The 24,398-nt window shown below is 39.5% G+C and overlaps 2 protein-coding genes across 3 annotated transcripts; one reads left to right on the top strand and one right to left on the bottom strand.

Moving 5' to 3' along the window:
* The first annotated feature begins 535 nt into the window (after positions 1–535).
* Positions 536–16,483, top strand: LOC122658078 (patellin-3-like). 2 transcript variants are annotated; one of them, XM_043852960.1, is made up of 4 exons: positions 536–1,955; positions 2,053–2,177; positions 2,301–2,442; positions 2,583–3,069. In XM_043852960.1, exons 1-4 carry the CDS (start codon positions 612–614, stop codon positions 2,835–2,837), a joined length of 1,866 nt encoding a protein of 621 aa, XP_043708895.1. In that variant the 5' UTR covers positions 536–611; the 3' UTR covers positions 2,838–3,069. The 2 variants fall into 2 exon arrangements, with proteins under 2 accessions (XP_043708895.1, XP_043708896.1); XM_043852961.1 differs by lacking the exons at positions 2,301–2,442; positions 2,583–3,069 and adding an exon at positions 16,471–16,483 and having other exon boundaries at positions 2,053–2,229.
* On the bottom strand, positions 14,605–23,318 carry LOC122658079 (carboxymethylenebutenolidase homolog). The gene is made up of 3 exons (XM_043852962.1): positions 23,136–23,318; positions 18,307–18,596; positions 14,605–15,163 (listed from the first exon to the last, which is right to left on the bottom strand). Exons 1-3 carry the CDS (start codon positions 23,232–23,234, stop codon positions 14,632–14,634), a joined length of 921 nt encoding a protein of 306 aa, XP_043708897.1. The 5' UTR covers positions 23,235–23,318; the 3' UTR covers positions 14,605–14,631.
* Between the last annotated feature and the right edge of the window lie 1,080 nt (positions 23,319–24,398).

Raw genomic sequence — 24,398 nt, 5'->3', positions numbered from 1 at the left:
TTGAAAAATACCGTAAAAGAAAAAGACAAAAGATGTTTCACCAGAACCAAGGTCCGCATTGCCCCGAGTCGACCAAAAGATTAAAAGTAAAACCAGCCTCTACAGCTTTTTATATTCCCTTTCTTCCTTCTACTGGACCCCACTCATCACTCAACCAAAGAAAGCCAAAAAAACCACTGACGCGTAACTGATGCCGGTAAACAAACGGCAGGAAACGCCGTTACTAAAAAAAATTAATTAAGAAAAAAGGATGGAAAAATAAAAACCAGGGGTGGGCGGTTGGGGTGAGGGGGTGTGTGTTGTGGGTCCCACCATAGGGATTAGTACGAAGCTGTCTATCTGAGTATGACAGTCTGGGACTACGCTTAGGGGCTCTCTCTCTCTCTCATGAGTCTCAAATATATGGAACACAGAGTGGAAGCATCAGGCAAGTCAGGAAACCCCCTCATTACCTCTAACACGTTTCGAAGGCTTCAACCACCTCCGCTGTAACCCTCGTTTTTTAAGCTCCTCTCCTCCCCTCCATAATCCCGAAACCAATTCTCCATTCTCTATTCTCCACTTTCTCTCTTGATTGTAGGGAATTCAGAAGTTCATCTTCATTTTCAACCATGGCAGAGGAAACCCAAACGAAAGCAAAGGAAGTCGTTGTGGCTGAGACTGAGAAAACTGCGATTGAGAAAGACCCACCACCACCACCACCATCACCGGTGCCCGAGGTTGAGGAGTCCACCAAACCCACCCTCATCGAAGAAGTTTCTGCTACTGCTACCGAAGAGGTTGAGAAGCCAAAGGTTGCTGAGGAGGAGACCATCGGCCAATCTGTTTCTTTTAAGGAGGAGAGCAACATCGTTTCCGATCTTCCTGACCCAGAGAAGAAAGCCCTCGAAGAGTTAAAGCAGCTTATCCAGGAAGCACTTAACAAACACGAGTTCACTGCTCCTCCACCGCCTCCTCCGGCGGCGGCTAAGGAGGAGGAGAAGAAGACTGAGATTCAAGAAGCCTCTGCCCCTGCAGAGGAAAAGCCAACTGCTGTTGAAGAAACGCCGGTACCGACGATCACGGAAGAGCCCCCGAAGACGGAGGCTAGTGAAGTTGCAGAGCCGGCACCGGTCCCGGAAGTGGTGGAGGAGAAGAAAAAAGCACCATCGGCGACGCTGGAAGAAGTGACACCACTGGCATCGGCACCGAAAGCTGAGGAACCAGCAGCCGTGGTCGTTACAGAGGTGGTTGAGAAGATAGCCTACGTTGATGACGATGGCGCTAAGACTGTTGAAGCCATTGAAGAGACCATCGTAGCCGTCTCTGCTCCTGCAGCCCCGGCTGAGGAAACTGCACCGGCGGCTCCCGAAAAGGAAGCGGAGGTAGAGGCCGCCGCCGCTGCCGCACCTGCTGAAACGAAAGAAGAAGAGATAACCGGCGCCGCTGCGCTTCCACCTCCACCACCGGAGGAGATGTCAATATGGGGACTCCCTCTGCTTGCCGACGAGCGGAGCGATGTGATCCTTCTGAAGTTCCTTCGTGCCAGGGATTTCAAGGTGAAGGACGCGTTCACAATGATCAAGAACACGGTGGCATGGAGGAAAGAGTTTGGAATTGAGACCCTTCTTGAGGAAGACCTCGGTAATGATCTGGAGAAGGCTGTGTTCATGTATGGGTTTGATAAGGAAGGCCACCCTGTGTGTTACAACATATATGGTGAGTTCCAGAACAAGGATTTGTATCAGAAGGCCTTTGCCGATGAGGAGAAACGACAGAAGTTCCTGCGGTGGAGGATTCAGTTCCTTGAAAAGAGCATTCAGAAGCTCGATTTTAGCCCAAGTGGTATTTGCACATTTGTTCAGGTTAACGATCTCAAGAATTCTCCCGGACCCGGAAAGTGGGAGCTTCGACAGGCTACAAGGCAGGCTCTTTCCTTGCTCCAGGACAACTACCCTGAGTTTGTCGCCAAACAGGTACTCTGCTTCTTTGCTGATTATCTGATTCAAGGATCAGTTTAGTTAAATCTTGATTCTGACGCACTTGCTGGTTTTGGGTTTGGCGATTGTTCAGGTCTTTATCAATGTTCCTTGGTGGTACCTTGCCTTCAATCGGATGATCAGTCCCTTCTTGACCCAGAGAACCAAGAGCAAGTTTGTCTTTGCTGGACCATCCAAATCCGCCGAAACCCTTTTCAAGTTAGTCAAGATTTCAGCTTTCCTACTTGGATTTTTATGATTAAATCTCTCAGTTCTCTCTTCTTTTTGGGTGCCTTTGATTGAAATTTTCTGACTTGTGAATTGTGAATTTTTCTTCAACAGGTACATAGCTCCTGAGCAAGTGCCAGTTGAATACGGGGGCTTGAGCAGAGAAGGAGAGCAAGAATTCTCCACGGCCGAAACAGCTAGTGAAGTCACTATAAAGCCGACATCAAAGCACACTGTTGAAATCCCTGTTTCTGAGGTGGGTTTTTTGTTTTCCATATCCCAATTATCAAACTGATTTGAAAGAACCTCTTTTTGTCTCTGATTCAATAAATGCTAATCAATAGTTCGAATCTCTCCTGCATTTAAAAATTCTAATTTTGGATTAATGATTTGCAGAATTGCCTTCTCGTTTGGGAGCTTCGGGTAATTGGTTGGGATGTCAGCTACGGTGCTGAGTTTGTGCCTAGTGCCGAAGACGGCTACACTGTGATTGTCCAAAAGAAAAGGAAGCTGATGCCCAATGATGAACCAGTGCTCTCCAACAGCTTCAAGATTGGCGAGCCTGGAAAGGTGGTGCTCACCATTGACAACACCTCATCCAAGAAGAAGAAGCTCCTCTACAGGTTCAAGACCAAACCCTCTTCAGATTGAGTTCACTCTTATTCTAAATCGTCCATGAGAAGGTGAAATTCAATCAGATGAACCCCAAATTTTCAAAATAAGGAAAAAAGAAAAGGGGAACTGTGAGAAGATGACATGTGAGTACTGCTTTAAACCTCATCATCAGGAATTCAAAATCATCACATTGACTTGAAGGTTTTTGGGGTTGGGTTCTTTTTGTTCAGAAATCTACTTTTTTTCTTTCTATAAATTTAATTTTTTTTCTTTTGTGGATTTTTTGGGGGGTCTTTTTTGTTTTGTTTTTGATAGTTGAATTTGGTGTTGGTTTTTGAGATTTTATTGGCAAAGATAATATGGAAGGAAAGGGGAAAGGGTATGAATGGGATTTGAAAGAAAAAAAGAGCGAGAAAAAGTGAGGAAGAAACCCTGTTAACTGCTGTTGCCTGTAAAATTTCTATGTACATTAGTTGGTTTTTTTAATCAGTTAAGTTCTTTTGAGTGCATATGGCCTTGTTGTAGCAATAAATAATGCTGTCATAGTAAAATGATTTGTTTGTTTATATATTGAGTTGGTATTCTTTTGATTGTTTGTCTATTTAATTTCAAAATACAGCCTCTAGTGTCCAATGGGGACTGGGTACTGGGCTGTCCTGATAAAGAATGGCACTGTTATTATTAGGTATGATTTGCTTTTGTTCTATCTTATTTACTATTAGGTGTAAAGAAGGGGATACCCTAATCATTTGATCCACCAACTCTGATGAAATTTTTTTCTTTTTTTTTCCCCCTTATTTAATCTTAAGGGAAGTTTTGAAACTCTTTTTGCTCTCTTTAGAGTGAAGTCTGAAAATACCCCAAGGATTCTCTGTTATGAAATAGCATCCTCTGTTTTGAGATGGAAAGAGGATCACATGGAAAATCCTTCAAAAAAACTGAAAGAGCTCATGTAAAATTTGAACTCCTCCAAAGGCTGCATCTTTTGTTCACTTTCCTAAAGTTAAACAAATAGAAGTTTTCAAAATTTAAGTTCATGCTTTTCCATGCTTTTCCATACTACTCATTCTTGCTTTATGAATGCCACTCTTATAGCTCTTTTTATATCCTACTCCCTGCATCTTCTTTTTGGTTCCAGTACTGAAGCAATCCAATGGTATTTTAGTCTTAAAAAAAGAAGAGTGGGTTCACACTTCAGAGATTTATTATGGGTTCACTCGAAGGATTCATGCATATGACAGCTCCCTGCTTGCATTTCATGGCAACCCTGGACCTTTTGGTATCAGAGATTTAAGAATTGGTCTCGGTTGGGCCTGACACTGATTCCCGACCAATCCGTATCAGTGGATCGGTAGGGCCATGGATAAAATGGTAAAATAATATTGATTTTCAAATGAACCCAGGGGCAAGTAACTACAATACGGGCCAATCCGGATCAAGTGCAAGTCCCGATTTGGTAAGATCTTCAGAGGGAGATGTTGATTAAAATTAGGTTAACCTTTTGCATTTTCTATTGTCAAGATTAGTAAATTGTTGTGTGCCTAATGGGTTCGATCTAGTGTATGGGCATTAGATTGGGTCAGCCTAGGGTAGGATAGGTTAAAAGATTTGATTTAATGTGTCTTATCAGTTCGGCGAATTGGTCACATTATTAACATTTGGTATCTAAGATGGGTATCATGTCACGGCAGATTGGTCACATAATTAACATTTGGTATCCAAGATGGGTATCATGTCATGGGTTTGAAAATGAAAGCTGGCTAGAGTTAGCCGTCTAAGACAACAGTTGTTGTGGAAGTGGTTTGTTATGTGCATAATGGGGTTCAATCTAGTATATGGGCGTTAAATTGGGCGACCTAGTATGGGATAGGTTAAAGGGCTTGGAACTAGATTGGGCTGTCTAAATTAAAGGGTTTGATCCTATCCAATATAAAACCGTAGTTTATGATAGTGATCTCAAATTGGCTTAAAGTTGAATGATAAGTAATGAAGCTCTTAATTAATTGTATTCATAAAAACAATAAAAAAGGCACTTGGGACCCTCTATTAGATGCACTTGGTGAAATGGAGTAGATAATTTTCCTTTGTGGAGGATCCCATGGAGAGTAAGATCTGTCCCCACCTGCCTCCATGTGGGTAGCTGATCCAGATTCGAACCCAAGTAGAGGGGGATCCCACTGGGCATTGTGGTCAGGCAGAGGTAGGATGGTTATTTCCCCCTTCCCCCCCTATTTGAGGAACTTGGGGTTTATCTTCGCTAATAATCTGATCATGAGTCTTTTCTTCTTCTTTAACGCTGTTCTTAATTGCTTCACCATCACAATCTCCTTGTTTTCTGGCAACACTATCACACTCAATCATATCCTTCGAGACAGGCATGCAACGAAATTTTTGCTCTTTATAAATTGTTCATTTGATGCCTACCCAATCTGGTAATGGTTACTGTTGCTTTGGTTAATAATGAATAATAATATAGAGTGGCTATACAAATATGGGGTCAAGGCTGGTGGTTTGGGTAGGTAAACAGGGACCCAAAATCAAGCTGTATGCAACCAATGTTTTGGACTTAGGGTTGAACCTTTTTCTCTTGTGGTTTTGAATTCAATGATTTGGCCATGCAGTTGGTCAAATAGTGGGCTATCAAACTACAATTGCTATGTGGGCCCTTGATTGATCCACCTGGATTGATTATCTTAACTAATAGGAGGGAGACTATTAATTTTTTTTTGCCTTCCTTCAATAGACCCATATAAAAGAGATTTTCCTTGGAAAAATTACTATTACTCCCTCATATTTATTATTTACCGAATTTTTTAGAGGAACCTATGAACCTGACCGGGCAAGGAACCTGAAAGGAGTTAGATACTCAAACTCCTACTATTTAGATTTTTTTGTTTTTGGCTTCTGGTTCTCTAGAAAAGTAAACTTTCATTTTTCTTTCTTTCCTGATATTTTAAAATTCCTAGACTACCCCTTTGATCCGCTCACCTGCATCATCCCCCCCCCCTCCTCCTTCGTAAGCTGTCACCACCATCCTGCATTGTACAAGGAAGCGATTGTCAGACTTTGAGAAAACGTTAGGGTTTACCTTCTGTTCTTTCCTATGGTAGAGAAGGCTGGGGATTTCGATTCGGAGAGCCTGTACGTGAGAAAGAGGATGTGGTTGGGGAGTTGTAGGAGCGGGGATTGTAAGGTTAGGGAGTGTTGTGGAGGGGCTGTGGATGAGGAGGGGAGAAGGCAAACGGAGAGGGTGTGTTAGATTTATGTCTCCCTCAAACATAATCAATTTTACTGATAATTATTTTGCATTCATATTATTGGGTGTTGAATGTCTTAAGGTTTATACCTTTTGAATTGTTCGCAACAAAGGTTAGAATCAAACATTCTGTTCATATGATTGTTGCATTGTGTGTTATCAGAAATGGTGATTTCGGATAATGTACATATTTGTGTATATTGGACTGGATCACTTGAGCTGTCAGTTGTTTAAAAATAAAATTATCTTTTATAGTTTATGATTAATCCCAGACCTAAGAGGTCCTTATCATTGCAGTTTAACATAATGAACTGTGATGTATTGAAGGTTGATGCCATTCTGATATAGCACTGCAAGCAACCTCAAACTTGGGAATGTCGTCTTGCTAGGAAGATCAGTCTCTTGTAATTAATGTCCTTAATGAAGAATTTTGGATTGATGTAAACCATTGATATGAAGCCAAGTAATTAAATAGGCAGAAAGAACGTCACCCGGTCGTGCCAGACACACTGCCCATACGTCCTGACACAGGGATACAGTGTGCACGAAATGACTCACACCCCTGGTCATTTCCAGGTTTCGAAGGCGGTGCAATCATTATTTTAAGCGCTTTTGTGTCAGGGCGTAGAGGCAGCATGCATTGTGCAACCAGGTGGTGTTTTCTTTCCCAATCAAATAATAAAGAAGATTGTTGTTAATATAGAATGTGTAGCGAAGGCAGTAGGCACTATTTATATGACAAAACTACAAAGTTTGGGTTGCAGGTCTATCCCATAGTTTACCTACCCTCTTGTTGAAGTCATTTGAGTTCATGTATGACTGGGAGATCATAAGTAACTATTTACGGTCTAACTTATATAGGTAATGGTCCATCTAACTCTATCACATGGCAAAATGATGTGTCAGTTGGTTGGCATAGCATAAGTAAACTTATGTTTGGATGAATTTTTATCCTATGCAGTTACTGCACAGTGCAGTGCTGCATCGTGCGATGACTGCAGAGGCCATGTGCATCATGTGGGGTCCGTTGTGTCACATGGTCTCTGCTGCGTCGCACGATGCAGTATTGCACCGTGCAGTAACAAGAGAGGATAACAATTCTAAAGAGAAAGTTTTCCTTCACGGTGTGGGGAAGGAAAACCAACCCATCCTAGGGTTCTCAAACCCTTATAGGGTTTTAGTAGAATTCCCAAAGTATACTCCCAATACCCTCTTGTACCCATCCTTTTGCCAGCAACGAATGGATTCCCATTCGCCATGACTGAAAGAAAACTTGGTCCAATTTTTATTATTTTGTTTTGCCAACTTGGATTAAGCTGAAACTTGCATGTGGCCAGTGGGAGCTTGGGTCTACTTATCCACAAACTTTGGGCCAATCTAACTAACCATGATGCGGATGAGATTTTCTTATTGGCCTGCAAGGAAACATTTAACGTACGTGAGCATTCACCCCCTCCACCTTATTTACATAATAATATTTGGGAAAATGAACTTTGTTCGAGAATGTACCGTATGTTAGTGTCCCCTTGAGTCTATCTCTCTCCTCTCCCTATGAAATGACATATTTGCCCCTTTGTTGTGGGAGGAGAGAGACTCAAGAAATAGAAGGCTTCAAGGCTGTTTGGAGCTTGCGAATAGATACAGGAAGGGCGAAATGATTGTCCCACCCCCGATGAAATGAAAAATCTCACCCTGCTTAGATGCCCCCCGCATGTGCTCTCAGTGCGCAGGGGCCACACAGCTTGGCAGTGATCCCCTCCCATATTATTAATTAGGGAACAATCATTTTTACACGATTCAGTAGCTACAATATGCTATCTTAAAGATCTACATTTTGAGCCATGTCGAGGAATTGTCTTGGCAAAACCCACTATTGATAGGTTGTACACCTCTTGAGTCAGGCATTCCTTAAATTTAGGTCTCATCTTAGCCACTTGACCCACCATATATTGAGCTTTTATTGTTTTTTTTTTTTTTTTTTTTTTTTTTTTTTTTTTTTGATAGAAAGAAAAAATTAAGGGGATGACAAAAGCTTCCATCTGATTTTCAAATCTTTATACCACTAGACTAGAGCTTATCAAATTGAGAAATAATGATACATGCATGATGCAACATTTTTGTCTACAAGAATTTTGTGGGTAACATGAAAACACAAAATATGAAGAGAATCTCATATGAATGAACATAAATAGATAATTGATTCTCGTTGACATGGCCAATTGGGTTATAACCGAATCTGAGTTTTCAAAAACTTTTGAGTATACATGTGATATGAATTTTGTGCCTATAATCTTGAATGACAAAAATAAGGTAGAGAGAGGAGGATTTGTTTTTGCTAGTGTGATTAGGGTCATGGACCAATTATTTGGACCACCAATACTTTAAAGTTTAGAAAACTTTAGTTTAGGACAGTTTTTCTTCACCGCATACAATGAAGGTTCAACCACCATCCTAGCGTTCACAAAACCCCTATAGGGTTTTAGTACATTCTCAAAATACCCCTCGATACTCTCTCACATCCATCAAGAAGCCAATGGTGAAGGAAAATTGAGCCCTTTTTTTTCTATGTCAATAACCTTCATAAAATTTGAGTGCAAACAATACTATCACATGTAGGATATTTCAGCCATTGAGGTTATCAATGATCCTTCCAAATTGGTTCCAACGGCTTGTCAAGCAATCATCTCAGACATCTCTCAATTGGTCACCCAGTTTGTGTCTTGTAATTTTGTTTTTATTTTTAGGGAGTCAAATACTGTAGTTGACAACCTAGCAAGGAAGGACCTGTCTATTTCGTGTTTCGACAGTCTGACCATATTCCACTCCGTGGTTGAAGGAGTTTTGTAACCCCCCAACTACGTGTTTGAATAAATCTTCTTATTACCAAAAAAGTAGGGTATTTTAGCTCTTAATAAAAATTCTTTTGATTGGTTATTAATGAGACCTTCACCCAAACTAAAATACCTATGAAAGCAATGGTTTGACAAACTTAAGCAGTGTTTGGTAGGACTTTTACCTCCTGAGGTTCGTTGATCGGTACGGTTATACGGTTCCTCTCATAGGGGGTTAAAATGACCATTCCACCCCCTAATTGAACACACTGTCTGGGTGGAGTCCATCTCCTTTTATTAGAGGCATTAGGGAATCGTACTAGGCAGGGGAACCGTAGGTGATAAACATTCATGTTTGGTATGCATTTCCATTTTGAGAATACACATTTCCATTCTTATAATGCAGAATGCATTCCTATCGATTCCTGAAATAGAAAATTATCTGTTTTCCTAAGTCCCTCTAATATGGGGGTAGATCATATCGAGACAATATGTTCGAACAGGGATAGGGTGATCATTTCTACCCCTATTAGAGGGACTTGAAGAAATGAACCGGTCAGGGAAATGGAGCAGATAATTAAAGATCCCCGACCCGTTAGCACCTATTGGAATAAGGGAAGAAAAAATTTGGAACCTTTGAACCACTCTGTTGGCCCTGGACAGAGTGGAGTTTGGGACAGACAAGACAAGTGAGAGATAGCATGAGTGTCCCACCATGTGCAACTTCTTGGAGGGGCAAAGCCTGACTGCCCCATATCTTTTGACACTCCGCCCCACACCTGTCTCTTCTCTCACTCCTCCATGCTCTCTGTATGTTATGTTGTATCCCTCTCCAAGGCGTGCCTTTCTGGGGTTATCAAACCAAGGTGTGAGCTAAGCCGGCCCTACCAGTTTTTGAGTCTGCTTCCACTAACTTCCATACATTTGCAGGCAGGGAGGCTGAATGGTCCTTCATCAGCTGATCATGTCTGGAATTTATGGACTCCATTGTGGATTTTATTAGCCATTATTTGTAGGGCCTACCACAGAACCGGGTGCCGGTTCTGTTTCTTGGTTTAACCATTTGGTTCTCTCTCATGATGAAGTCTATGAGTAGTGGCAAAACATGATAAGAAAATGGTAGCATAGACATATGGTTTGAGGTATCGGTATCTTATTGCTCGATACGTACAGACTTTGCTAGTCATCGATCTGTATCAATAGTACAGTACAGACAAGGGGTAAAAGTGTCAAAAAAAACTCATTTTAAAAGAGAATCAAGGGCAAAGTTGTCTGAAACAATCGATCTAGACTGATACTATATTGGTATCATATCGATTTTACAAGTTATCGATACCCGTTCTAATACCATGCACTAAAGTGAAATAAGGCCTCCTTTTTTCGGTAAAAAATCATTTATTCATTCAAACATAATGAACAAATATATTGTTGTTGGAATACAAGTTTCCTCCGATCACAGAAAGGAATTTAATCAAATTGTCATACACGTCAACGACAAGACCTTCCTACCTAAGGAGTTACTCCTCTTCTATCATTGATCTCATTAAATAAGTTTTGCCTTTGATACTAAAATTTCTGCCGGTAGGCCTAGATATTTCTTTGGTTCATCAGTGTATAGAATCTTTAAGAGTTTAGAACCCTATCTAGAGAACCATCTTTTAACGCAGACAATTGTATTGGGACTAAAAGAGATTGATGATTTCTGGAGGTTGATAGCTTGACCGCTAGCTCGGTAATACAAACCTAGGTGTCCTTTTAAATATCAGACCTCTTGAAGATTTACCTCAAAAATAGCAAAAATCATCGGTGTAATGGTTTGACCTCAATTACGACCCTTTACACCCTAGATTAAGTCTTTAGATGCAACACTAGCTAGGATGCTGCAAAGCCCTTGAGACCAGAGAATAAAGAGTGTTGGGGATAAGGGTCTCCTAGTAGGATGCCTCTTGAGGGAGTAAATGTACCTTAGCTCCATTGACAAGGAAAAAGTACTTGGCCGATCAAATGCATGCCATAATAAGAGTCACGAAACTGTTGTACAAGTCCATTCTCAGAAGCAGTCTCTCAAGACATCCATTCTACCCGATCATAACACCCTTTTCATATCCATCTTTAAGTGCCAAAAATCTTTTCTTTCTTTTACTTGATGAAGTGGAAGATCTCATGAGCAGTGAAAACTTTGTCAGAAATGAGCTTCTCTGGAATGAAAGCCAATTGAGTTTATGGCATAACACGAGCAAGAACATCCTTTAATCAAGTGGCTTTAATCTTCGTGATAATCTTCATTGTCACTCCTCAGAAACTAATAATGATTTCAACCTCCAATCATTTTCATTCTCTTGAAAGACTCGATATTATCGAAGACTCTACTCTTCTATTTACTTGAAAGACTCAAAGACTCAATTTCTCTTCAAAACTTTAACCACTTAACGATTCTTCACCTTCTATTCTAATGGATAACTCAACTAAATCAAATAACCAACCCATCAACCGATCTAGATAACATCTAGATGGATGGAAAAGTGAGTTTGAAAAATTATTGTATTTCATTCATAGAGATCATTTTCTTTGATAGTGGAGTGTGCTTTATATCTAGGGAAATGCAAATATCATTGGATACTGACATGTAGTCTCAATCTATTGTATGAACATGCGGTTACCAGAGAATCCAAAGTAGTGGTTTTGTTCACAATCTATTATATGAAGGTGATCACACGTGAGGTGTCTTATGATGATGATTGTTAAATTGTCATTATAAGGGTGTAGTGCCAAGTTGGTTCTTTGGAGTTTTGTGGTTCCTGATCACTTCTAATAAAGAGTGATATTAAAAAAGGCAACAAAATATCTTGGAGATGCCTTCTCCTTCCCTTGCATTGGTTTGTCACTAAAGAAATATCTGAAATTAAGCAGGATATTTAAATTTCATTGTCATCATTATCATGTCAATAGAGAATGTTCTATATGATATTTAAGAGAGATATCGACCCCACAAGTTAGGTTATTTTATTATGACCAAGTGGTTACGGGTTCAAGCTAGTCTCTCTGAAAACAGTCTCTTGGTGAAGCAGAGATACGTCTGGGTACACATAACCCTCTTCAGACCTCATCGTAACAGGAGCCTCATGCACTGGATACGCCATATGGAATATGATGGCGAGTCTTACAAACTTTATTTTCAATCAAAATGAAAACACTCATTTGAAGCCTCTCCAGCTTTCAAACTTGTCAAAGCAATCCATCTCATTCTGATTATGTCATATGGAATGATGATGTGATAGTTTTGACATTATGTCTATTCACACTTATAGTACCCCAACCACTACCATGAATGGTCTTATGATTATTCCTTAACATAAGCTTGCCTTCATGATCCTAACAAAATCTGGCACTCTTTGGTTCTCCCACATTCAGGCCACCTTGATAAGCATATCAAGGCTGATAAGTTTCCTTCATGAACTACTAACATATATTAATAGAGAAAGTATTTCTTTCATGGACCATTAATTACATAACCTTGCCTACACGATCCTAATATATGTTATGTAATAATAGGGGTATAAGTTTGGCCCTGTCGGCCCGAGCCCACCCTAGCCCATCCTGAGCCTGAACAGGGCCTAGGGCTAGATTTTTCAACCCTGAGGGTGAGTTAGCATTGAAATTTTCAGGCCCTACGTCGAGGTTGGGCTCGGCTAGGGTTGAGGCCTCTAGCTAAGCCTAGCCCGGCTCGGCCTGTGGTAGGTTATGCTTTACAATTTATTGTTTACATTTTACAATTTTTGTTTCGTACATTATTATCTATTGGTTTACCAAAAAAAGACTAATTATCCATTGAACGAAAATATTTACAATTTTAAGATTGGGCTAAGTTTTCTAACCAAAGAAAAGTCTAATAGTCAATTGAGTATGGAACAAACCGCTACCCAATCACATGTGTTTGATTTTTTTTAAATTTATAGGACCATGTGAAAAAAGCAAGGCAAGTCAGGGCCAATTAGGCCCTACTAAAATTCATGGTCAATCAATGCCAAACCAGTTCTTGGCAATAATAGGGTCAATCAGGGCCAACTCGACCTAGCCCGGCCCGATCAAGATCAATCCAGCCGAGCCCGATAGGGTTGGGTCTGGGCTAAGATATTTCAGCCCGACCTAGGGCCAGGTTGGGCTTGGTTGAGCTAAGAAGACTCATGGTTGGGCTAGGGTTTTAAAAAACCCGGCCCAACCCAGCCCTGTTTCACCCCTATGTAACAACTTAATTGTTGGTCTAAAATTTTGTATTCATTCTGTCTAAATTATTGGCAGCTCATCTCTTGAGTTTCAGTAGAAAAGAATTTATGCCATGTAGAGCCATAAAGCTTTGAAAATTTGTTGAAAAATAAATTTTAGACAATTAGATTCAATGCTTGGAATATGGAAGTACAAAGGGAGTATATAGTCCGATAGGGCCTATTTTGTAAACAAGTATGTCCCAAGGTCTCTTGCTCACATGTAAAGTTTGACAAGTGGCAAAATAGAGGTTTAAAACATTATTAAAAAAAAAAATAGAGGTTTGAAAATTAGAACTATGGGAAGGCACAATAGTGGTCGAAGTACCATAAGCATGCATGAAGGGCACACATGGAAATCCATGCCAATGCATAGGAACATATCCGATTGATTTAGATTCTAAAATTAGACACACGACTAATCTAAGACAGTATCCAATTGTCAGAATTACCACATCGTCGTTCCACATTGTAAAATGAGATGGACTGCCTTGATAAGTTGGGTTAGTTCTATTGAGTTTTTCCCTTAACAAAACACGCAATTTGGAAATAACAGTAAGTATTGGGTTAGTAAAACCGCATGACTTGTTAAGTCAACTTAGGGAAACCTTATCTAATATACCTTGATTTCCTATTTATAAGCAACCTTGATTTCCTATTTATAAGCAACAAAGTTATTAGTTGTTAGGTGGATCAAGAATAGTTTCAATCCAGGTAGTAGCAGCCTTTTTCGAAAGAGAAAATTGTCAACATTTACGAGATAAGAAATTAATTACAAAACAAGTAGATTTGACTTCGTTTTATGGGCAAGTGAACATTATTTGGTCGCATGGCCCCTGCACCAACGTGGGTGCCAATGGGAGCATGCCTGCAAGCATTAGGATGGGCAGGATTTCCATTTTTCCATGGGGGTGGGGCAGTCATTTCGCACTTCCTTATGTCTGGGTGCAGGGGTTACGCGGCCACAGTTCGTTTCCCCTTGTTTTATACTTACTTTATACTGTAAACTTACTTGTCTGCAATTTTTTTCTTGTCTCATAAATCTAGGAAATTGCCACTTAACAAAATGACCCTGCAAAGTCCTTTCTTCCATGTAAGTAATAAATTTTTTTTAGTAATTATTCAATTAACTTGGCCTTGTTAACGAATCCATGGAGAGTTGTTCAAGACCGAGTTTGGCCCGAAACCTGACTGATGAAGAGTCAACCGGCAGAATTCCGAGTTGACTCACCTATTTTTGAAAGGGGCAATTTCCTAGATTTACAAGACAAGAAAAATAAGATGCAGAAGGATCTGTTTGGGTAAGTTATTTTTACCAGGAAAAAATCCGGTAAAATTTTCAAAAATTTAGTTACAGAACCCAACTATTTTTCAGCATCTTTGGATTAGAGACAGGAAACTCAAAACTTCTCTTCAACCAAAAATCTGTGACCATGGGTATTCTATGAGTATTATACAGAATAATACAAAATGGAAAGCATTCAGTAACTGCTTACAAGCAGGGCTTCATTGAGCCAATTTCTCATCACCAGAAATGCCTCCTCCGCGTCTTCATCTTCTTCTGGAGACTCAGGCCGGTGAGCAAACTCATGACCATGCCCTTCATAAACAACCACCTTCGAGCCTCTACCAATGCTCTTCTCCATATCATTTAAGATACCAACTGGGCAAAGTGGATCATTGTCTCCAGAAACAAATAATACAGGGACTTTAATATGGACTGCTAGAGATTTGTCCATCCTCGTCCCGTAGAAGCAGACACCAATGCCAAAATAGGTGCCTTGATCCTGGGCTAGAGTCTCCACTAATCGGCCACCTCCAAAGCAAAAACCGATAATACCAAGCTTCTTTGAGATTCCAGCAGCTACGAATTCATCGACCATCCATTTTGTTGATGTGTTAATATCTTTAGCGACCCTGTCAGGGGCTTGCGCAGCTAACCACTTTTCAAAATTGGCTTTGGATTGGTCTTTCTTCCATGGATCCCCACGGAACAGATCTGGTACTAGAACACTGCAAATGTAGTTAAAACACATAAAGGCCAATCATATGGGGTAGGCAATTGAAGAACTGAAACCATTAAATTGAAAGAAATGAGGTTAGTCATTTAGAAAGTACAAGAAAAGAGTATGAACCCAGAATGCAATCAACTACACATGCATGGTCTGACAGGTTAAAGACATGATAACTCCAATATAGTTACACTAATAATAGCTCATGGAGTCAACTGTACACTGCAGGAGAGATTCTAATCTACTAAGCTTTGAATAACCTAGAAATAGAAGATGGTGTAAGAAGAACCGTCAGATGGTTGGATTACTAATGATGTACTCTGACGTCTAATGAACCCTCAGACAGTGTCGATACTGTCCAAAAAACATTTGTCTCATCGCATCACAAGAACCCTTACAGTGAATGTGATTCTTAAAGGCCGGCGTCTAGAACTGATGCAGTTAAATCACCTAAATGGGCTTTTTATTAAAAATAAGTTTTGGGTTGGGTTATGTATGTGTTGGGCCTTTGATCCAATGTGTTTTCATCGTAAAGGACCACTTTAATGGTCCTATAATATGGATAGAGGCAACGCATACGGGATTAGTAAAGTAAGTGCATTATTTCTTTATTTTAATTGTAATAAGTATTTTAGGTAGGCTAGATTAGGATTCTATAAGTCTAGTCTTGTTTTGAGTTAGTTTCCTTAACTATTTTATTTTCCTAGTAGTTATGTTACCTGATTAGTTAAGGATTGGTTTAGACCTTTCCTTTTTAGTGTTTGAGTTTGTTTTGAGTCTTCTATATAAGTTTGTGAGAGGGACCCAGCCTTGTACATGAATTTGATTAATGAGATTTTGGCTGGAGTAGTTTGCTGCTGAAAAAATTTGCTACTGTGAGAGACAATGAGGAGTGAGAAACTTTTGATATTGGATAGATTCTAATCTAGGCCTGTTGATGGGAAATCAAATATGCTTTGTTTTTCTTCTCAAGTACTGTTATCATCTGTTATTTGTGTGCTTGCAGAAATTCAATTTAACCTGAGACTCAGAGGGATTTTCATCTCCTTTGAATACTGTTTATACGCTATTATTGCTAGAGTCAAACTCACAGCAAGAGAGATCACCAAGATAAAACTGGAGGCTGCCCTGTTTTAGGGCGTCTTTTTCTGAAAACAAGATTTGTTGTATTAGAGAATCTGTCCATCATATTTCTCCCATACTTTGGAGCATTGGAGCTCATCCTAAAAGTGACCTTCGACCAAGATTTGAACCAGATCAGATCTACTGATCTGCTGATACAAGAAATCTCCTAAATTTTGGTTACAGGTTTCAAATTTATACTATTTTGACCGTTGACTCAAATTCGACCATTAGAACATTGCTGTATTTTGGGGTTAATTATTCTAACAGTTTATGAACATTGGCCAAAATCTGACCTTCATCAGAAAAGGTTGAGTTTGACCCTCCTGTTGACCTCAATTCTGTTTTAGAGTTTACTTGAGATCCTGCTAAAAGGGGTGTGTAATCTGAACCTAGGGTTCATCCTATCTTCCCCACCAAGAACTCCTCAAGCGTAGTCAGTTGAAAACTCAATGAAGTTGCAATACAACCTGTGGAACAACCTAACCTGGTCAATCCAACTCAAGATACTTGACCATCTCTTTCAGCTTTAAGCCCTTATTTATTTGCGCTTATCATGACTGATTTAACAAGAGACATTCAAGATGAGGTTCCTCGGTGTATGCTTTTCGCTGATGATATTGTTTTGGTGGATGAGACAAAAGCGGGATTAACACCAAGTTGGAGTTATGTAGATCAACCTTAGAATCAAAAGGTTTTAAGATAAGCAAAACCAAGGAGTATATGGCGTGTAACTTTAGTGACACTAGGACGGATAATGAGGTGGTGAAAATTGATGAGACGAAGATTCCTCAAAGTGATTATTTAGGTATCTGGGCTCAATCATAAATAAAGAAGGTGATATATAGGATGATGATTCATAGAGAATTAAAATAGGATGGATAAAGTGGAGAGGTGCATCCGAAGTGTTGTATGATCGACGAATTCCTTTAAAACTTAAAGGAAAATTTTATAGGACATTCATACAACAGGCTATGATATATGGTGTGGAATGTTGGGCAGTTAAGAAGCATCATGTAGATAACTCAGTGTAGCGGAGATCAGGATATTGAGATGGATGTGTAGCAAAACTAGGAAGGATAAAGTAAAGCATGATCATATTGAGTTGATTTGGGAGTAACTCTAATACATGAGAAGCTATGAGAAAGTCGTTTGAGGTGGCATCGCCATGTTCAATGGAGGCCTTTGGATGCTCTAGTATGGAGGAGTGATTTGAGTCAAATTGAAGGAATTAAAAGAGCCAGGCCTAAAATGACCCTAGGGGAAGTGGTAAGGAAATACATGCATAGCTTAGTACTTGTATCAAGTATGACCTCGAATAGAGCTGGTTGGAGGGCAAGTATCCATGTAGCCGACCCCATTTAGTTGGGATAAGGTTGAGTTGTTGACTTCTTGTTGTACACATACATATTTCTTGCTTGGTTTGGACCTTTAATTCAGTATCAATAGAGTTTTCTTTTTGAATTCTTCCTACTTGGTTGTTTCTTATTACTAATTAGTAGGTTTGATATTGCACTTGCCAATTAAGCTTTGAATCACATAGATGTCGACAGAAATAATCTGACATTGCTTGGATATCATCATTTATTGTTATTTATAGTGCACAATGCTTAATATACTTGTTTTACATGTATCTAAGCATATCCATGCATATCAAAGTGTATCTTAACTGTATGTAGCATCTCTCCGATACGTCGCTGAGTTGTTTCTTAAAACCAGTTTTCTAATACGTTACCCGATACAGACACTTAACACCTTGTATATAGGAACATGTGATGCATAATATAATAACAGATACTTTTCATATTAAATTATTTATAAATGCTATTGCGTCTAATCATCAACTTTTCCAATTCATCGTGTCTAGAACAACAATTTCAAGGAATTCTACAAACTGATCACAGATAAATTCTCCAGCTAGTTAATCTCATTATATTCTTTAGATGGAAATTCCAAACTTGTTCTTAGAACCAATTAACTAGATGTAAAATACAGTTAAGTATCAAAGGCCAACCAACGTACTTATATCCATTGCAGGCAACACGGTATGCAAAATCCCTCGTAGATGAATCTTCAAATCCGAAAATATCAGACAGTAGAAGTATACCAGTTCCATTATTATTCTTCACTGCCTTGAACAGATAAGAGCGGAAACAGTCCATACCCTCTCCTAACATAAGTTCAACTCCATTTACTAGTTCACAAGCCTCATCATCTTTCCCCTCTTCCAGTTTCACTTGGCTGCATGATACTTTGCAGATCGCATTCTTTGTATAATACGAGCATCTTTGATGATTGTAAGTCCATAATTTCTGGACAACAACTGAAGCATTAAAGTCAAAAGCTGCAGTTTCCTATAAAACCAACAACATGACTAGAATAGCATTGTTGCAGAATCACATTAAATCAAGGGTGATAATGTATTCAAGTGTGAAGTCTTTGGACAGGTATTACTTAAAGAAGGAATTGCAAGTAAAAACTGCATTAAGACATACAATCTTTCTATTCAGAAAATATGTATGTACTTAAACATAAGAAAAATAAAATTACTACAAAAAACCAACAAGTAACTTCTTCTCTTCTATGATTTAACAATAACTTTTGTCGGCAGTTTTTTTTTTTTTCTAAAATAAAGAGTATCTGCCGAAATCATTTATAACAAAGAATACAAGGACATGTAAATCAACCCTAAAAGGAGATAAATTTGTCAATAGCTTTAAATTACACAACAAGCTTCATTTAAAAAGATCTAGCAAGGCTTTTCTATGAACCTAGTATAGTCATTTATATTGGCCCAAGCCCATATAGTTTAAAATGGCAGCTGAAACAATAAGACGGAAGTAAAGGAGAAGAAAATACTGGTTACCAGCATGACGAAAAAGAAAACAGCAGTTAAAATAAAAAAACCTATCTTTCTCTAAATTATTGGATTGGCAAAACTCGTCATGGACAACCAACCTAACATGAAAACAAACCATTAGATCTGTAATGCGGTTGTGTATTTCAGGTATTGGTGAATTTCGAGACAACACAAAACGGACACTAAATAGACAGGAAATTTCATGTTAAGCATGCTAAACCCAAAACTTAATGTTTTAAGCCATTGTTATCCTCAATTAATGTTTGCGAAAATGATGTACACACTAGCAGGGTGTAATGGAATCTTGCACACTAGCACCTTATTGACTGTCGGATGGGTGAAAGGCATCTCAACCATTCGTTGCCGCTATCGGTGCATCACCCGTGATCCACCACCGATCCGCCCTCTCTCTCCTCTGCCTCCACCACTGCTACACATTCACACACTCTCTTTCTCTCTCCCTCCCTGCTCGCTGCTGCAATCCACCAGCACTCCCTGCCCCCCCCCCTCCCCCCCTGCCCCCACCCTTCTGCATCTCCAAAACCTGCAAAAGTACGAGAGATTGTTCCGGTATTATGAAACAATGCAAATAGATCTTGTCCAAGTTAATGAAGCAGAAGCACAGCTGGTTTTCAATGTTCCCCTTGATGTCATCGGCATGGGTCTTCACGACTAAAACCAGATTATCGGCTTGGGACTGTAAAAACCAAACTCAGCAAAATCTCTATGTGTCACCTCTTGATTTTGCCTCTGATGTGTGTGCAGTTGACCTTCAACAATGCCCTAGTTTATAATCCGAAGGGCCATGATGTCTATGTAATGGCAGAGCAACTCCAGAGCATGCAGGGGCGGGTGTTTCCCACTGGGCAAATGCCGTGAAACTCATGGGTAAGCTTCCAACTCCAGAGATTGTTGCGAAGAAATCTGATCCAGTCCTACTACCCATTGTGGCTCCTGCATCAAACCCATCACCAGCGCAGACCCCTGCACGAACATCAGCTTTGGCACCAGCAAGACCATTGTTGACGGGAAGAACCTTGTGGAGAGTGTTCCAAATATTGATTCAACATAGATGCGGAGAGGGGGAGACAGCGGGGGAGAGAGAGAGCAGGAGAGAAAATGAGGAGATGTAGCGATGCCGATGGTTTGCAGAGGCGAGCGGGGAAAGAGAGAGGATGTAGCGGTGGTGGAGAGAATGGGGTTACAACAATGGACAGGTTGAGGGATACAACAATCGATAAGATGCTAGCCTGCAAAATTCAATTACACACCGTTGGCGTACAGATTCCTTTCCCTTAATGTTTTTCGGATACTTGTTTCCTATTTGTATAACTCGTGTTGTTTTGTGGTGTCATGCTAATCCAAACATGAACCAATCATTAAACGTACTCTCTCCGGTCATATTCAGGTTGGGATTTCTTAAATAACTCATGTTTTCTCAATGTAACATGGGCTATGCTGAAATAAGTAAAGGAATCAGCATCTTATCATTAAGTCCCATTGGGTGAAAGAGCAAGGATGGTATGGGATTGCACTTCTTTTGCTATAGGGTGACAGTAGGAAGTACAGGAACAAAAGTGTATTCAATCCTTGTGTGTTTTAGGTAGTGCAAAGAAGAATATGAAACGAGATTTGCACTATGGATATCAGCCTCTCTAATGTTTGAAAAAGTTCAATGTCGTCGGACTTTTTTGAATTGGACTGCATTACTCTTATGGATGGGGTAGGTTGATAGCTTGGAGTTGTTCATACTTAATTGGTCCTCTTCTCTTGGGAGTCATGTATTCTTTTGTTCTTTTCTAACAAATCAGCACTTTTGATTCCATAAATAAAATGAATTAACTGCTATGCAATATTAGACTTCTCATTTGTTCTCTCATAAATAAGTTCCTTCAATGTGATCAGACATGAGATAAGGTACAGTTGCCAGAAGGCTTACTATACCAATATGCTCCAGAATATGCATCAATATTACCTTTTAATACATGATCACAATACCACACTGCATACAGATTCTTTAATGGAGGCTTGGAAACACCAAATGCTTTCCAATACTCCTTAAAAGCATATAAGGCTAGCTCTTACCTGTGTGTGGAATACCTTCGGTTCATCACTAATAATATGCTCAACATCAACCCAAAGAGGGGATTTAACAAGAGAATCTTACTACTATATTTCTAGCAGCATCTATGTCATATTAATAATTATAACACATACAGCTGACAGAGCTATAAGACTCACCATTAACTACTTAAAGAAACTCCACAAGCTTGAGCTTCCTTTATTCTATGCTCTCACTTCTCTTTTGTCTATCCAAACAACAGCCTTAGCAATTAACCTTGATGCACAAATACATTTCTACGTAGGTTTTGACACATAAAAGATTTCAAGCCCTCTCAGAATGATTCCAATATAATAACAAGCATGTAAAGAATAACTAGAGACCAGAAAACAGAGATGAGAACCAGGTTTTAGAAATCAGAATTGAAAATTTTTATTAAGAGAAGGATTTCTGAAATCGATGGATAATGCAGGTCTAAGAACAGATCAGAAACTATATTCAGATTCAGAAATAGTAGTAGAATAGCAATCAGAAACTAGCACTAGAAAATCAGTACGGAAAACCGAGATCAAGAAGAAGTATAGCAGCAGTAGGACTTCCTTTCAATAGGAAAAATCAGAGTTTTAAACCAGAAAACAAACTAGAACTTTTAGAACCAGGAAGCAGAATAGGAGAACTGAAGAGAAACAAAACATGAATCTAGCTAGTAGACTAACAGATCAGCAAACAAAGCAAACAGAACTAGAAAGAGTAGAAAACAGAAACCGTAGGGTTAAGCCTGTTACAGATGGAAAAGGAGGATAGAAGAGAAAATAAGTTATGAACCAAGAATCCCACCGGATCCTCAAGGCTGAAATCCCAACAAACCCTAGCTTGGAATCCCACCAAGCCTATCTACTGAATCTCACAGACCAAAGTCAAAAGCCAAACTCCAAAAAAGAGCGTCCCAGTGCACGAGGCTCCCGCTACTGTAGGGTCTGGGAGGGGCAAATGTACGCAGCCTTACCCCCTGCTTCACAGGAGAGGCTGTTTCCAAGGCAAAAGTCAAACTCCATTCAACTAAAATCCTGGGGAAGGGCCTAGCACTTTACATTATTACAAAGAGCTGAGTATTATGGTCTCAGACTCCAAAAAGGAAAGCAAAAAGGAAATTAAAATTGAGTCTAACTCCACTAGCTGCAGGCTGTGTTGGAAGTGTCCTAAATCAGCTGAAATACTGAATAAAGAAAGAAAACTGGAATGGAAACAGGTGTGGACTCATAATGTCCTAATCCAGCCTGACTACTGCAATATAATAATAAAAGAACAAAAGAAATAGGACTCTAAGTGATCCCTACAATTTTAGTGAATCAGGTCTGAACCAGAAAAACTGGTTCAAACAAGAACTGCAATGTGTTATTCTGGTGATCTGGTTCTCCTCCTTCGTTGGTACTTAATAGTGTACCTAGCATCTGCATCATTCCCCTTCTAGTAAATCATGGATTTAAAATCAACACTAAAGCCCTTTTTTGAAAGATCTAAGAGATCGGTACAATTTTCACCCATCCCCTCTTTTGTTGTCTCAATGTTGTTCATCATTATCAACAACAAATCTGCTCCACATCATCATCAATTTTAGTCTTTTGTAACACTTTTATAATTACTCGAGCAAGTCAGGATGAAAAATTAACAAACCAAAAATAGTTTGAGAACGCAGAGAACAAACTACCAATTTGGTATCAATAAAACATTTTGGTTGTAGACTATTTGATCAGCTTAAATAAAGAAATCATGAAAAAGATCTATAAACCAGAGCCAACATCTGAAAATTTCTAATGTAACTGGTTTTCCCAACATCTGTTAAAACAGCAACCAGTAGCATATTTCAGTTCAAAGATTCCGAAAAAAAAAAAGACTAGGAATACATTTAAAAGGGAAAAGTGAACTTACAGAAGAGGGGAAGCACCTGAGAAGGGCAGGTGAGAGGAAGTGTGAACGTGGGTGATCCTTTAGAGGGAAGGGAAAGGAAAGGGTTGATGTCAAACCCATCTATCAGTGCGGAGACGAAGTGGCAAGTGCTGCCGAAGAAGGAAGAGAGGATGACGAGTCCATGGCGCCTATGATACTGTAATATATCTGAGTGACGAATTTAGGCCTCAATTTGGATTCCTTTTCGAGTGTAAATAGCGGTTGAGGAGGGTAGTTGCAATGGCACGTGTTAACCTGGTCGTGCGCTGAGGCGTGTTAGTGTGTGCCTGCACCCAGACAGAGCCGGGTGCGAAATGATGGTCCCACACTCCCACCGCCATGAAAAGGCAGGGTGTGACAGTCATTTCATATCCGGCTGTGTCTGGCCGCAGGTATACACCGCAGCGCACAACCAGGTGGTGTTCTTTTTCCCAATTAATAAATAAGCATAGTTTATAGGTCTCCCACGCTGAATGGGATTTCATTCACCGCTAAGTGGGAAAGGGTACCGGGAGGGTATTTGGAACATACAAAAACCCTAGGAGGGGTTTTGTGAACCCTAAGGTGGTGGGTGAACCATCCTCTACGGGTGGAGGAAAACTTTGTCCTATTTTATGAGTATGTATGCGAAGTTTCTCTTAAATAGAAGAAACTAATTTAAAAATTCCAATCTAACGGATTTGATCATGCCAAGTGGTGTGATCTTAAAAGATAACCTTGAAATGGTCATTAACTTGAAAAGACAGAACTTGAAAACCTCTAGTAATAAATATTTTCTCCCTTAACAGGCAATAGAAACCTTAATGAGCTATAACTATTCACATCGTGTACACCAAGCGATCGATGTGTTGTCAATTCTATTGGTAGACATCAACCATTGGTACATCATCGACGCACAAAACATACATGTGGCAATAAGTGTCTCTTAGGCATGAGAAAAAGTAACTATCAGAAATTCTTGTTCCCAAATACATCTAGTAGTGATCATAAATTTATATGGAACAGTGTTTAACACGTTAAAATGTTCGTATTTATAATTTCAACCAATCGCCATTAAAGGATTATTCAATATGTAATCTTAAAAAAGAGTGCTCAATTCTATCCATAGTTGAGAACAAATTTACAACACAAGATGGACAGTTGTACAAAATATAACAACTATAACAAGCACATAATAAAATTGCATATAATTAATTTAATTCTATTAAATTAGGTTTGATAGAGACACATCAAATGTCAAAATTT

This window comes from Telopea speciosissima, chromosome 4, assembly GCF_018873765.1.
Source record: "Telopea speciosissima isolate NSW1024214 ecotype Mountain lineage chromosome 4, Tspe_v1, whole genome shotgun sequence".
Classification (NCBI taxonomy): domain Eukaryota; kingdom Viridiplantae; phylum Streptophyta; class Magnoliopsida; order Proteales; family Proteaceae; genus Telopea; species Telopea speciosissima.
Note: the sequence above shows the minus strand (reverse complement) of the source record. Positions and strands in the feature narration are given on the sequence as shown.

Coding starts and splice junctions, on each gene's coding strand:
- LOC122658078 (XM_043852960.1), top strand. CDS start 612: ATGGCAGAGGAAACCCAAACGAAAGCAAAGGAAGTCGTTGTGGCTGAG. Junction 1,956..2,052: donor CTGAGTTTGTCGCCAAACAG/GTACTCTGCTTC, acceptor GCGATTGTTCAG/GTCTTTATCAATGTTCCTTG. Junction 2,443..2,582: donor TTGAAATCCCTGTTTCTGAG/GTGGGTTTTTTG, acceptor AATGATTTGCAG/AATTGCCTTCTCGTTTGGGA.
- LOC122658079 (XM_043852962.1), bottom strand. CDS start 23,234: ATGGGTTTGACATCAACCCTTTCCTTTCCCTTCCCTCTAAAGGATCAC. Junction 18,597..23,135: donor TCAGGTGCTTCCCCTCTTCT/GTAAGTTCACTT, acceptor GTTGTTGTCCAG/AAATTATGGACTTACAATCA. Junction 15,164..18,306: donor GTTGCCTGCAATGGATATAA/GTACGTTGGTTG, acceptor CTACATTTGCAG/TGTTCTAGTACCAGATCTGT.